The sequence below is a fragment of the Pseudochaenichthys georgianus genome, chromosome 12 (assembly GCF_902827115.2).
Source record: "Pseudochaenichthys georgianus chromosome 12, fPseGeo1.2, whole genome shotgun sequence".
NCBI lineage: Eukaryota > Metazoa > Chordata > Actinopteri > Perciformes > Channichthyidae > Pseudochaenichthys > Pseudochaenichthys georgianus.
The window spans coordinates 27887323-27899943 of NC_047514.1; the positions used below are offsets into that span (position 1 = coordinate 27887323).

Consider the following 12621-nt stretch of genomic DNA (forward strand, 5'->3'; position numbering starts at 1 on the left):
CATATCTTACAGTGTTTTCAAGGAGATTCAGCGTGTGTGCTGTAGCTCAGCCTGAAATCAGTTGACTCATGACAGCAGGGTCCCTGGTTCAACGACTGAACAATATGTACTTTTTGTTGTTTATAAAAGCTACAGCTAAATGAGATAATGTAGTTAATAAATGTATTCTTTGATATGGTTTAGCCTTTCTCAGGCTACAACATGGTTAAGTTTATGAATATTATTAAGGAATATAAATCCCTCTTTGCAATGTTTACCAGCCTCCTTAGGCTTTTCAATCACAATCATTAAACTGGAATAAAAACAATATTGTTAACATGAAAATATGATGTTATGTTCGTTGTTTAGAGTTATTCTAAGGCTTTGCTCAATGGGAACTCGGTATGAGATAGAGCACACTGTTGAGATGTCCAATCTGCCTGTGTTACACACTTTGACCAACAGGGGGTTTGTGTTCAAATGAAGCCCATGATGAAGCCTCATAAGGCCTATAGAATATTGGACCCCAAAGCAAACGACTGGAGAGAGATGGTAAAAAACAAAAAGCTTTATTCAAGCAGAAGAACAGAAAAATACGGCAGTGAAGTCAGGAAGAAGGTTTTTAGGTTATCAAAATTGATAAAAAGAGAGAACTGTTGGGGAAATATTTCCCAAGGCCCATAACTTTGACCCAGTTTATCAGTTCATACTGTCCTGACTGAGCACAGGCACTTGTAACCTTGGCTGCTGTGCTCTCAGTGTGTTGTCTCCCTGTTCCTGCCTGTTGGCGTTAGCTGATAGAGGTGTTATGATTCTATCTTGTTATGCACAATGTTGATTATTCTCTCTGAACTAGCTAAACACATGGGTCTGGGGTAGAGTTCTTCAGAATTTATTGTGGCATCTCAACTGTGTGGTCAAACCGTGGCCCGTGACATGTCGTGTAAATTCTCCGGCCAAAGCTCCAAATAAACCATCAGTGTTTTCCATCAAAGTTCCAGCTCTCCATCGTGTCTCTCTTTGAGTCCTGACTCACAGGTATAACATACTCTATACATGCTGATATTTAAATGGTTTGTGATACTATTCACAGGTAAAGAACAGTACGAATTGGCCAACTGTGTGTTGTTTGATTACATTTGATTTGACCATATTGAGGGTTAAAGGACAATGTAGGCTACTTTGTCAAAGTTGCCCTCCAGGACACAAAAGAAGACATTGAATAGTAACAAAGAATTTAGGGAATAGTAGATTTCAATGTATTTTTAACCAATATTCATATTAGCCCATAGTGGACAGGTTGAGGCTATGTGAAATCACATGCAGTCCCTCACTCTGTGCAGCAGGTGGCAGTAATGCGACATTCAAGATAGATGTTAACTGCCATTATGACGTAGAAGAAGAAGTTCGGCGGAAGATTCTCACAACATTGAAAGTCATGGCGGCTTCCATCGAGAGTTTACTGGAAGAAATCTCCGGCGTCGATGATCCAATTGAAGAACTACAATGTTTAAAAACGGCTTTATTATCCATTCCTCTGCGGGACCTGAGAGACTCGGTGAGCGGGCAGAGATTCAACGTGATCTTCTCTCTGTTACACTCAGATGACAAGTGGGTTCATCACAATGCGTTGTGTTTACACTGTAAATAATGCTGAGTCAGTCAGTTGTTCGTGTTTAATGTTGGTGTCGCAGTAGGTCCAAATACAGGAAGAGAATGTTTGTTAGTGGGATTTCTAGCTGTAAAAGGCGTTATTTTACCTTTTAGTTGTAGGTGTAAGCAAGCTAGCTAGCTTACTGTTACTACAATGCTACTGCCCAGATGTAAACACTGACACATTTAAAAACGGAAATGCAATTGCTGACTCAACTTTATGGTGTTTTGAATGTGTTTGAATGTACAACGGAGCAGAATTAGCAGCCTTTTTTCAACACAGTCCCCATAAATGTATTCACTGCATATGCAGAGACATTAGAGGTTTCTCAATACTCTAATTTCCCCTCCCTGACTCCTATCCTCGTGTCTTAGTCCCACCCACAGGAGATGCGAGCGGAGGACTGAGGAGGGGAACCTAGGAGAGAGGAGGGGAAGCAGCAGGCGGTTAGAGAAATGAGAACTCCTCTCCTCTGAGCGGTCATTTTAAAGAGACGTCCATCAACGATGACAGGAGGCACAGCAGCCTCTGTCTGATGGACAGATGTGTTCATGACCACTTATATATTTACTTTTAATTAATTGACAGTGCGGTATAATGAGACAATAACAGGCTACAGATGCGGACACACACACACACACACACACACACACACACACACACACACACACACACACACACACACACACATATATTTATATAAATATATACAATTTCAGAATCAAACCAGTATGAGAGCACTCTCATAATAACGTAACACAATCAGAGACTGGATACATCCCCCCCCTCTCTCTGGTCGCTGAAATGGGGAATTGAAATTACGGGCCAAAAGTTGCATTTACAAGTATTAAAAGTAAGCAGAGGACACCAAACCAACTGAGACCTGTCTGTCCGCCGCATCTACGCACTGTACAACACACACACACCTACACACTGTACCACACACACCTACACACTGTACCACACACACCTACACACTGTGACTGTAGCCTACCACACACACCTACACACTGTGACTGTAGCCTACCACACACACCTACACACTGTGACTGTAGCCTACCACACATACCTACACACTGTGACTGTAGCCTACCACACATACCTACACACTGTACCACACACACACCTACACACTGTACAACACACACACCTACACACTGTACAACACACACACCTACACACTGTGACTGTAGCCTACCACACACACCTATACACTGTACAACACACACACCTACACACTGTGACTGTAGCCTACCACACACACCTACACACTGTACCACACACACCTACACACTGTACCACACACACCTACACACTGTACAACACACACCCACACATTGTACCACACACACACACACACACACACACACACACACACACACACACACACACACACACACACACACACACACCTACAGCTCCTAAAGCATAATCAGGCTACAGCCGTTGTGTATTTTATTATGTGAAGCACTAAATGGTCTTAGAAAAATCTGGACTCTTTGTTTGTAGATATCTACTAAACTAATAAAATAAAGAGAGTAGGCCTGTTATACTGAGTGATATATATTTTACACACTGCTCTGCTTTCTGCACGGACCTCACAGCTGTTCTCACTGGAAACATCGTGACGCGATGAAAGCAGTTTCTAAAATAATATCCAGGGGATGCATGCAGAGCTGTCATTGGCTGAGATAAGTCCGGTCGTGGGTCACGCCTCCACCGTTCCCGGAAATGCATCCGCGGAGGAGCCGTGGAGGAACCATCAGTGTATCCTCGCTTAGAGCTCCTCCAGAGAGCCTCCTCGACGCTCGATCCTCGGTCCTCGATTTTAGACAAATGAGATGTCCTTCAAAATGGCGTGCTGAAATTCATTTCCGGGTCACTACCGGAGGACTGAGGAGTCGAGGAGGGGAAATTAGAGTATTGAGAAACCTCTATTGACTGCACTACTGTTCATTTGATATGATATTGAGATTACATTATCAATTCATCTCGACTGTGCGGCACCCTTCCTTTGACAAAATACTCTAACGTAAATAATCGCTTAATTTAAAGTTATGTTTGATTACAGAACCAACCAATAAAAACATGATGCTAATGTTTTACTTAACACTAACATCATGTTAAGCAAAAGGGCCAAATCTCAGTGGTTTCACTTTTTTAAATGTGGACACTTGCTGGCTTTACTATCTATGTCTACTATGATAATAATAATAATTCATTTATTTTATATAGGCGCCTTTCAAGGCTCTCAAGGTCGCCGTACCAACACATACAAAACAAGATAACACCAGCATAAGAAACATAAACAAGACAATGATAGACACACCAGTTTAAGCTCTTAGTTTTTGTGATGGTACTTTTCTTTTTTTTAAGGAACATTTCGTAGACCAAGGGATTGTTGATTCATTTAGAAAATAATTGTAAGGCAGCAGTTAGATACATTTAATAATTGTCATCCCCATGCACCAATGTTATAACAATGCATTATACCTTTCTTTTATTCTTCTTGATTTTTATTTCATTGCCATTATTATCATAATGTACACAGTTATGTTTGCACTCTCATCTCATTCATCATCTTTATAATCATAATGTGTACATCTGCATTTACATGTTATACTACTAATATGTTGTGAACAGCCTCTCGTTGCATATTCATGTGTTTTTATTCAAAATGTCCCCAGGAGATAAGTTGAGTTGTTATTGACACGAGGCGTGTTTACAGGGAGCAGGTGGAGCTGTGTGTGGGGATCCTGGAACGCATCTTACTGGCCCTGGGCCCCGTGACCCTGGCCCAGAGCTACAGGGCAGAGCTGCAGGGCGGGCTGACTCACCCTAACGACACCGTCAAGATGCTGGCTCTGACGCAGGTAGGCTGCCGGCACAGCACAGAAATGTATTGGGTTGCTTTTAAACCGCTCACCTTGAACATGTATGTTTCTTTCTCAGATTGGTCGAATGGTGGAGCATCCAGAAGCTTCCACAGAGATCCTCAACAACCACGACATTCTTGCAGCAACCATCTGCTGCATTGGGGAGGAGAAGATGGACGTGGCAAAGCAGGTAAGGACCCAAGCAAAGAAATATGTGGCGTGGGTTTTCAATGATGCTAGAGTGGGTGCAATCATTGTTTTGTTTTCTAGGCCATTCAGTCGCTGTCCAAACTGAGTCACTCCAAGCCCGGCTTAGACAAACTGTTCCAAACCGACCTGCTGACAGTCATCAAGGACGTGATGGCCACAAGTGACATCATCAGATACAGGATATATGAGGTACGTCACGTGTTTGGTTGACACAGACAATTGTATTGCAAGCTATATTTATTTGAATGGAATTGGTGGAAATGAAGACGTGTCACGTGTGGAAATGTCACCAGAATGTGCAATCTTAGAATCAGTAATATTAATATACACACGTTTAACATCTCTCCTATTGGTTCCCTGACACATACTTTACATTCTGCGTGCAGCTGGTGGTGGAGATCTCCTCTGCATCTCCCATTTCCCTCGGGTACTGCGCCAAAAGCGGCTTTATTGCTCAGCTGCTTGGAGAACTGACGGGAGACGATGTGTTGACCAGGTGATCAAATGAACCACAAGAGAAGTGACTGCATGATAAGTGACGCTGCATACGGATGCAAGTTGGCCTGACTGCTTTACTCTTCCGACAGTCTGTTAATGTGTATCTGTTGTTGTCTCTTTCTCCAGAGCCACATCCATTGAGATGGTCACGTCTCTAGCGCACACCCAGCATGGCCGCAAGTATTTGGCCCAGCAGGGAATAATGGACAAGGTCTCCAACATGATCAAAGGAGCGGACACCGAGCCTTTCTCTGCACTCTACATTCCTGGTGAGTCTCTTATAGAAAACTGCTCTCAGAAATACACGAATACTATGTGTAGGTGGCGTATTCCTTCATCTAATACACGCTGAATATAACTCCTGTAGGTTTGGTGAAGTTCTTCGTAAACCTGGCCATCATGGACAGCCCGCAGCAGGTGTGTGAAACCTACCCGGTCTTCCAGAACAAGGTGTTCGTGATGGCTCTGGATCCGGACCCTGCGATCATCGGGGTGGCTCTGGACAGTTTGGGACTACTCGGATCTACTGTGGAGGGCAAGCAGGTCTTTCACAAAGCAGGTTAGCTTGGTATCTTCTGCTGAAGGTCTCCCAGGTTTCATTTCATAAAAACAAAAGAGCAATGCCCCCTCTTGTATTTAGCTCTCATTCTGGGACCTTGTAACCGTTTGTTTCAAGGAGAAAGGTTTAAGGCTGTGTGGTTGACGATGAGTAAGATTGCTGGCGCTGGAGCTACAGAGCTCAGAGTACGCAGCCTGGACGCCATATCACAGCTCCTCACTCTACAGGTATAAAAAGAATCATAATCTTAAGTCATTTCCTTAAAAATAAATCATTTTCTGAAGCAAAAAAGTGGTTACTTATGCATGAATTATGTTTTATTGCAGCCGGAGCAGCAGACAGAGGACCTGTTGGCCCTGACGGAGTCCTGGTTCCTACTTTTGTCTAACCAGCCCATGGACATGATCCGCAACATCAGCATTCAGCCGTTCCCAGAGCTGCATTGTGGGGCCATGCGGGTATTTACTGTGAGTAATCAGCTGTTTATAACACTGTCCCCGTGTCACTGACCCGTTAATAACCCGTACGAAAACAAAGACTGGAACTGTAACTGTTGAAAGACTTTAATAATAATAATAATTCATTGCATTTATTAGAGTGTTTTTCTGAGTGCTCAAAATGCTTTACATTACATATTACACATATTACACTTCTTACACATGTAACAGTGAATACTCTGGACAATACCCACAGAAGCTAATCGGGGTGAAGTGTCTTGCCCAAGGACACAACGGCTTGTCTCAGGCGGGTTTGGAACTGATCAACGGCCCCTGATCTGATGATCAACGCTCTAGCCCACTGCGCCAAAACCACTTTAGTCTTGCATAATGCTATTTACAGTGCTGCAGTAATATCTCCATCGTGTGTATGTGTGTGTTTCCAGGCCATTTCCACTCAGCTGTGGGGTCAGAAGTTGATGATCGGCACTCCCAGCTTCATGGAGTTTATTTTGGATCGTTCCGCGGGGCAGACAAAGGATGCTAAAGACGCTAAGTTTGATCTGGTGGGCTCTCTGGTGTGTTCGTCGACGGCAGCAGAGATCCTGGGCAGCCAGCACTACATCCGTCTGAAGAGTTACCTCCGAGAGGGGGCGTACTACATCTCTGCTGTGGCCGCCGTCTGCACCGAGGGCGCAGACTGATGCAACGCTCAGACACTTCTTCAGAAACAATCAGTCTCTGCTTAATGCTTAAGTACTCAGTAAGGGCCTTGTGTGATCTAACTGTGGCTCAACATTTTATACTCGGCTATTGTTAAGTGATACATTTAAAAAATGATGTTTTTTATTAAACAGCATTAATATAATTTTTGGTACCAAATAAAATAACTTTTATGGTATGATTGAGGGGATTATATTAAAAAGTGAATTTATAATATATGACAAAATCAATGGAACCTGAGTGGTTATTATAATTGGTGTTGTCGGAACATAATGTTTAACACACGATTAGTTACTGAGTCTTCACTGAGTACTTAAGCAATCATTAAGCAAGAGGCTTATACTTGATGTACGCTCAAATGTTTACCATTCAGGCACAAATCCATACCTTCATATTTGACAGTTTTTTAAACCTCATTAATCAGACTCCACACTACTATTTCTTCAGAATTGTTTTGTGTCACGAATATTTTTTGTTAATTAAACGGAAGGATTTTTTTGTAATAAAGTAGATGCATTCTGACGCCCTACGTGTTTGTTTACTTTGATTTTGTACAATGATTGAATAACTAAAGTTCACCCAGAAAGACAGTTCTAGAAAAAGAAAGAAACACCTCACTAAATAACTTGTATAACTGATAATGTAATGTTGTAATTGAGGATGCTTTTCTCTTAAGTACAAGTTTAGTCTCACGTCTGTAAGTTCATTTAAATATAAAATCTTGTAACAATAATTGATAATAATAATAAATTCGATTTCAAGAAACCCAAGGACGCTTTACAATGGGAGATAAAATAACCTGGGTGATTCTTAAGAAGCTTTGTTGCCCTGTGAGGACAGAAACATTGCAAAATACTTATTGTTGACATTTTGTCTGAGTGCTTCCCCCTCTTTACAAATGGGATTATAGCACCTCTTTGGGTGATCATCTTCCATTGGAAGTGCATTTGTATTGTGTCGTGACTGTTGGAATGTAGCCCCTAATGGTCCTATTAGCATATGAGCAGTTATTTTTATTCGCACCTAATGGACCATCCTCACATCTTCCAGAATCATCTCTTATTTTCTATATTAATCTGCTTTTTAAAACCTTTATCTTTATATAACTCAGCTCAAATAATTATACAGACAATAAAGAGTCCTTTTTAAACTTTATTACACACAGTGTACAAACATTAGTTACAGAGGTTTATTTGGGTTGAACGTCCTCCAATCGGAACATTAGTGGTTCAAACACCTACCCCCCCTGTAGTTAACATGTGGGTGTATAACTCCAGATTGTTCCACATAGGTTGGCCAATGTATAAAAGTGAGTGTGGGAAGCTTGGTCAATGTGAGCACCTTGTATGGCGGCCTTGTATGGCGGCCTTGTAAATGTAAAAGCGCTTTAGAATTGACCAAAACCCAGACGTTTGGCCTCTGGGTCAACCTTTCGGGGGCTCCGCAGTCTCTCGTTGATCTTGGTCCTGATCTTGTGCCACTGATCCCCTGACAGTGTTGGAAACCTCTGGTACACATAGAACTCGAGCTTCTGCTTCACAGAGTGAGGGATGGCCATCTTCCCGTTGGACCCGCTCCAGTTTGTCTTTTTGGCCCAGCTCTTGTAGGCCTCAAATGGAGTCAGAGCCATGAACAGCTGAGCAGCATACCCCTCAGGACGAGCTTCCCCTTTCACAACACAGTTCCGGTATAGTATCTCCTCGCGCGCTTGAGAAACGCTTCTGGTTTTCACATCTGGCAAGGAACCTCGGACTGGTTTGGGACCTTGGACTAGTGTGGATACTGGAACTGGTGTGGGAACTGGGACTTGCGTGGGACCTGGCACTGTTGTAGTAGCGACGAAGCTAGCTGGGGCAGCAGGCTTGGATGCCGCTGGCTCTAAAGGTGGAGGTTCTTCTGTTTTGACCGTGAACAGCTTCCTCCTGGTGACGGTACTGGCGTCCAGCTGCTGGGGTGCTGGGGGGGTTTGTGTCAGCCTGCACTGATCCTGGAGCTCCTGAAGATTCCGTGCCTGGGCCTCCAGCGAGGAGCTCATCTCCTCCAGAGAAGACATCAGGAATGCAACCTGCTGCTCTGTGCCACTCAGACGTCTCTTCAGCTCACAGACCTCTGAGCTGTCGGGGGGGTCCGGGCAGGACCTCTGCATTGCACGGATTGCAATCCCAATGGAAGCCTGGAAAAAAGAAATGATTAGTCCCATTGAGAGAACAACACTTTATGCACTTGATTCTAGAGTTATGGTATTTTTCTAACCTGTGTTGCAAGACGTCGTCTCCGCTTGTAAAACATGGATGCCCCCCTTCTTCTATTGTTTGCTTCTAGCTGTATGGCACTGTTGACAACAGATTGGTCCTCAACTTCTGTTGTCTCATCCTGCAACATCTCCTCACATTCGCTCCTCTGAAGCTCTTGCATTCGTCTGTCTTCTTGGCTTTCATCTCTTGTCCTGGCGAAGCCCCTCTTCTCATATGTCCAGCCCAGCTTCCTGCGGGCCATGCGTATCGTGCTCAGGCCGAGGAGAACTCCAAAATCTGCTTTAATGAGGTGCTGCAGATCCTTTGCACTCAACGTGTTGTTTGTGTGCTCATCAATAGCCGCCAGGATCTTACTTTGGGAGACAATGGAGTAAGTTAACATCAAGTCAACTTTGCTACTCGGTGGTGGAGATGATTGAGAACAGGTATTTTACTTTAGAACCAACCACACTGCTACTAAACATTTAAGGAAGTGGTTTTCACTAGGCAAGGGGAAGCTCAAATGTAACCCTGAAAATAGGTTTAATAAATGTACTGAAACGTTGACTTTAATTAAATGTGTAATATCATCACATAACTTCTGTATTAGGTTCGTTGGCATACTTTTAAATGCTTTCAACTAACCTTTTACAGTTGTGTGAAATGTGTTAGCATAATACATGAAATCAAAGTAACCGTGTCAGTTTGTCAGTGTTATAAATAAAGTTCTCACCGGTGCAGTTTGCGCGGCCCGGTGCGGCGCGCTGGTTTCTCCCTGAAATGGTTCCGCAGAGTGCTCAGGGAGATGTTGATGTCCAGGCTGACGAAATGCTGCTGGATCTCCCGAGTGGACTTTCCTTGTTCCCTCATCAGACGAATGTCTTTCGACCTCTCTCTGTTGATGCGAGTCATCTCTGCGGTGTGGTGATCCTCAGCTCTGTGAAGCTAGAGCCGCTGTACGCACATTACATGATAGCGAACAATAGTGGGTGTGTTCCAACACAGCCTTGTGATTGGTTCATGTGCGCAGGAAAACCAGTTTGTCCTCTCTTTTCAAATGTATACATAATTACACCTTTCTTTGAGTGATCAGGTGACTTGAAGGTATAGATAGGCCTAGTAGTTGTTATGTTCTGTTGATAACGATGAACGCTGAGAAACAGAAATAAAATAGTATTTACTGAAACGACCACGTGCCTCTTTCCAGTTGAAATGTAAGCTTCACATTATGATCTTCCTCAGCTTGATTTGGATGTTAAGATATTGGCTGCTGCTTTAATATTGACTAAAACGGTGGAATTTAAAAACACATGTTCATAACCAGATTAGCTGACGAAATATTGTGTTTATTAAATCAGTGTTATCATATTTGATTGTATGCAGGAATGTTTATTTAAATAGCATATTTCCGTAACAGGGGAATTAGGCTACATTTTTTAAAAACAAATATCTTAAATGCCTTTGTCTGAATGTCTTTCATTTTTGTAAAGCACCTTGAATTGCCTTGTGTTGCAAGGTGCTAAATAAACTTGCCTTGCCTTGTACATAACTGAAAGAGAAATCCATTACTGATTGTAAAGTATTTACAAAGTCTAAATGTGCGTCCCACACAGAGCCTTTCTTTTATTTGAGTATAATCTAATGTAATCAGTTCATGGACATATTACTATGCTGAAACTGATTGAGCAAATTGGTGATGTCACCTGTAATGTCTGCGGCGGATGGGCCATCAGTGTGGGAAGTAGTGATCGTGCAAACACACACTGTACCATGTCACACTATTAGCATCAAAATAAAGCCCGCCAAAAGCAAAAGTATTCATTAGAGGCTCATTTCAGAATCAGATGGGCCATCACGGAAGATGTGCAGATACAGTTGGACAGTTGAGCTCTTTAAAGCCTGCAGCGCATCACAAAGACTGATACTGTGTTGTTCAACACTGAATGCATACATTAATGCTTTTGATTGGTAAGGTAAGAAAACCCTGTATTGGTCCCGGTAAGTGTAAGTGCTGCGTGGTGTTAAATGTAAAGTGTGTCAGAAAATGATGATGTCAACATTGTGGCACAGCATATAACGCATAACTAACAAGGGTCATGCAAATATAAGTGATCTGCAGCACAGGCAGTATGAGAAAAAGGAAGACTCTTTTAATAATAATATAATAATAAAATAGATGTATTTTGTTAGCGCTTTTACAGGTGCTCAAAGTCGCTTTACAGAGATAGTGAAAAGAAACCTTTTGATCGTGGACACATGAAGAGTAGAGGCACAACATGAACCTGAGCATGAGCAGGATGGGCCCCTTTCAGCAGATGCTGATGCCAATACTCTTGTGTTATAACCACATCCTCCAAGTTTTGCATTATGACAATTGAAAGTAGGCTAACCTTAAGAAAAGGACCCAAATAATTCTATAAAAGTAACATGGCTCTATGAACATTCAACATTCTCTTTGAATCTGCTGGCACCCTGCTGGGATAATATCACCTATTAGCAGAAACATGAAAGGAAAATACTTCCCACTCCAATCACAGCCTGACTCAATCCCAAACATCCACCATGATGTTTAAACTCTTCACCCTCATGCCACCACCACCCCAGTGAATCAGTCTCCTCTCCCACGTCTTTCTCCAGTTTGCGTCATCAAATAGGCAAAGAAACCTCCATTCAGTCAATCTTTCCTCCCGACATCTGATTTGTATTTCTCCTTCTCGCACTTCTGTGAGCGGGATGTCATTCGGCTTCTTTCCCTTCTCACATCTTTGATTTCCTTTCCATCACTGTCGCTTAGTGATGTTGGCTCTTTGCTGAGAGATGAATTTCTGAAACAGACACTGAAACCATTTCATGTTGCAAAACATTTGAACACCCAGTTTGTCTGAACATGTCAGCTGTTTCTCTGCTAGGATTGACCAAAGTGAGGCTGTGGTACTCCACTGAAGGATGCTGCACCGTCAGCATGGTCTCTTCTCCCCAGAGCAGCCTGTTAACTCGGGACACTAAGTGTTCAGAGAGCTCGAGACTCCTCTGGGTTTCGTGTGAGTGACAGGTCAGGAGGGATGATCTCCCCAACACATGTCTGTATAAAACATCTGCCATGGATTCTACAGGATAGGCTCTGTCTCACATGTATAGATCGGTCTGCATGATAAGAGCAATATGCACTGGGTGAATAATAACCTGGTAGCTCACAGTGTGTTTTATTGAAGTGTTGAATCAGCTGTGCTTTTTAAAATAATGTCATTTCGTGATTCATTTTAGGCTGAACATCATGTTCTCTTGTGTGACATCTTAATCGTATTGTTCCCATTTGGAAGTGATGTTTCCCTCCCAGAGAACTGGACAGACTGCTGTCCTCCAGCAGGGGGCGCTGGTCCCTCTCTGAGCTCCAGGGTGGATTTGGTCATTCAACAGTGATGTGGTTAGTTGTTCAGACACCTCAGTCAGC

General features: G+C 42.9%; 2 protein-coding genes across 2 annotated transcripts; one reads left to right on the forward strand and one right to left on the reverse strand.

Annotated features, from left to right (window-relative positions):
* The first annotated feature begins 1367 nt into the window (after window positions 1-1367).
* On the forward strand, window positions 1368-7465 carry psmd5 (proteasome 26S subunit, non-ATPase 5). The gene is made up of 10 exons (XM_034096381.2): window positions 1368-1590; window positions 4362-4506; window positions 4586-4699; window positions 4780-4908; window positions 5106-5215; window positions 5344-5486; window positions 5585-5776; window positions 5894-6003; window positions 6103-6243; window positions 6660-7465. The coding sequence occupies exons 1-10, from the start codon at window positions 1418-1420 to the stop codon at window positions 6915-6917; spliced, it is 1515 nt and encodes a 504-aa protein (XP_033952272.1). The 5' UTR covers window positions 1368-1417; the 3' UTR covers window positions 6918-7465.
* A 644-nt stretch (window positions 7466-8109) lies between these two features.
* Window positions 8110-10126, reverse strand: LOC117456491 (uncharacterized). The gene is made up of 3 exons (XM_034096402.1): window positions 9904-10126; window positions 9190-9544; window positions 8110-9109 (listed from the first exon to the last, which is right to left on the reverse strand). Exons 1-3 carry the CDS (start codon window positions 10080-10082, stop codon window positions 8324-8326), a joined length of 1320 nt encoding a protein of 439 aa, XP_033952293.1. The 5' UTR covers window positions 10083-10126; the 3' UTR covers window positions 8110-8323.
* Window positions 10127-12621: the final 2495 nt, after the last annotated feature.

Excerpts from the sequence above, each read along its gene's own strand:
- psmd5 (XM_034096381.2), top strand. The coding sequence starts at position 1,418 with ATGGCGGCTTCCATCGAGAGTTTACTGGAAGAAATCTCCGGCGTCGAT. Across the intron at positions 1,591-4,361 it reads CTGTTACACTCAGATGACAA|GGAGCAGGTGGAGCTGTGTG; the intron begins GTGGGTTCATCA and ends GCGTGTTTACAG. Across the intron at positions 5,777-5,893 it reads GCAGGTCTTTCACAAAGCAG|GAGAAAGGTTTAAGGCTGTG; the intron begins GTTAGCTTGGTA and ends GTTTGTTTCAAG.
- LOC117456491 (XM_034096402.1), bottom strand. The coding sequence starts at position 10,082 with ATGACTCGCATCAACAGAGAGAGGTCGAAAGACATTCGTCTGATGAGG. Across the intron at positions 9,545-9,903 it reads GGGCCGCGCAAACTGCACCG|TAAGATCCTGGCGGCTATTG; the intron begins GTGAGAACTTTA and ends TGTCTCCCAAAG. Across the intron at positions 9,110-9,189 it reads GACGACGTCTTGCAACACAG|GCTTCCATTGGGATTGCAAT; the intron begins GTTAGAAAAATA and ends TCTTTTTTCCAG.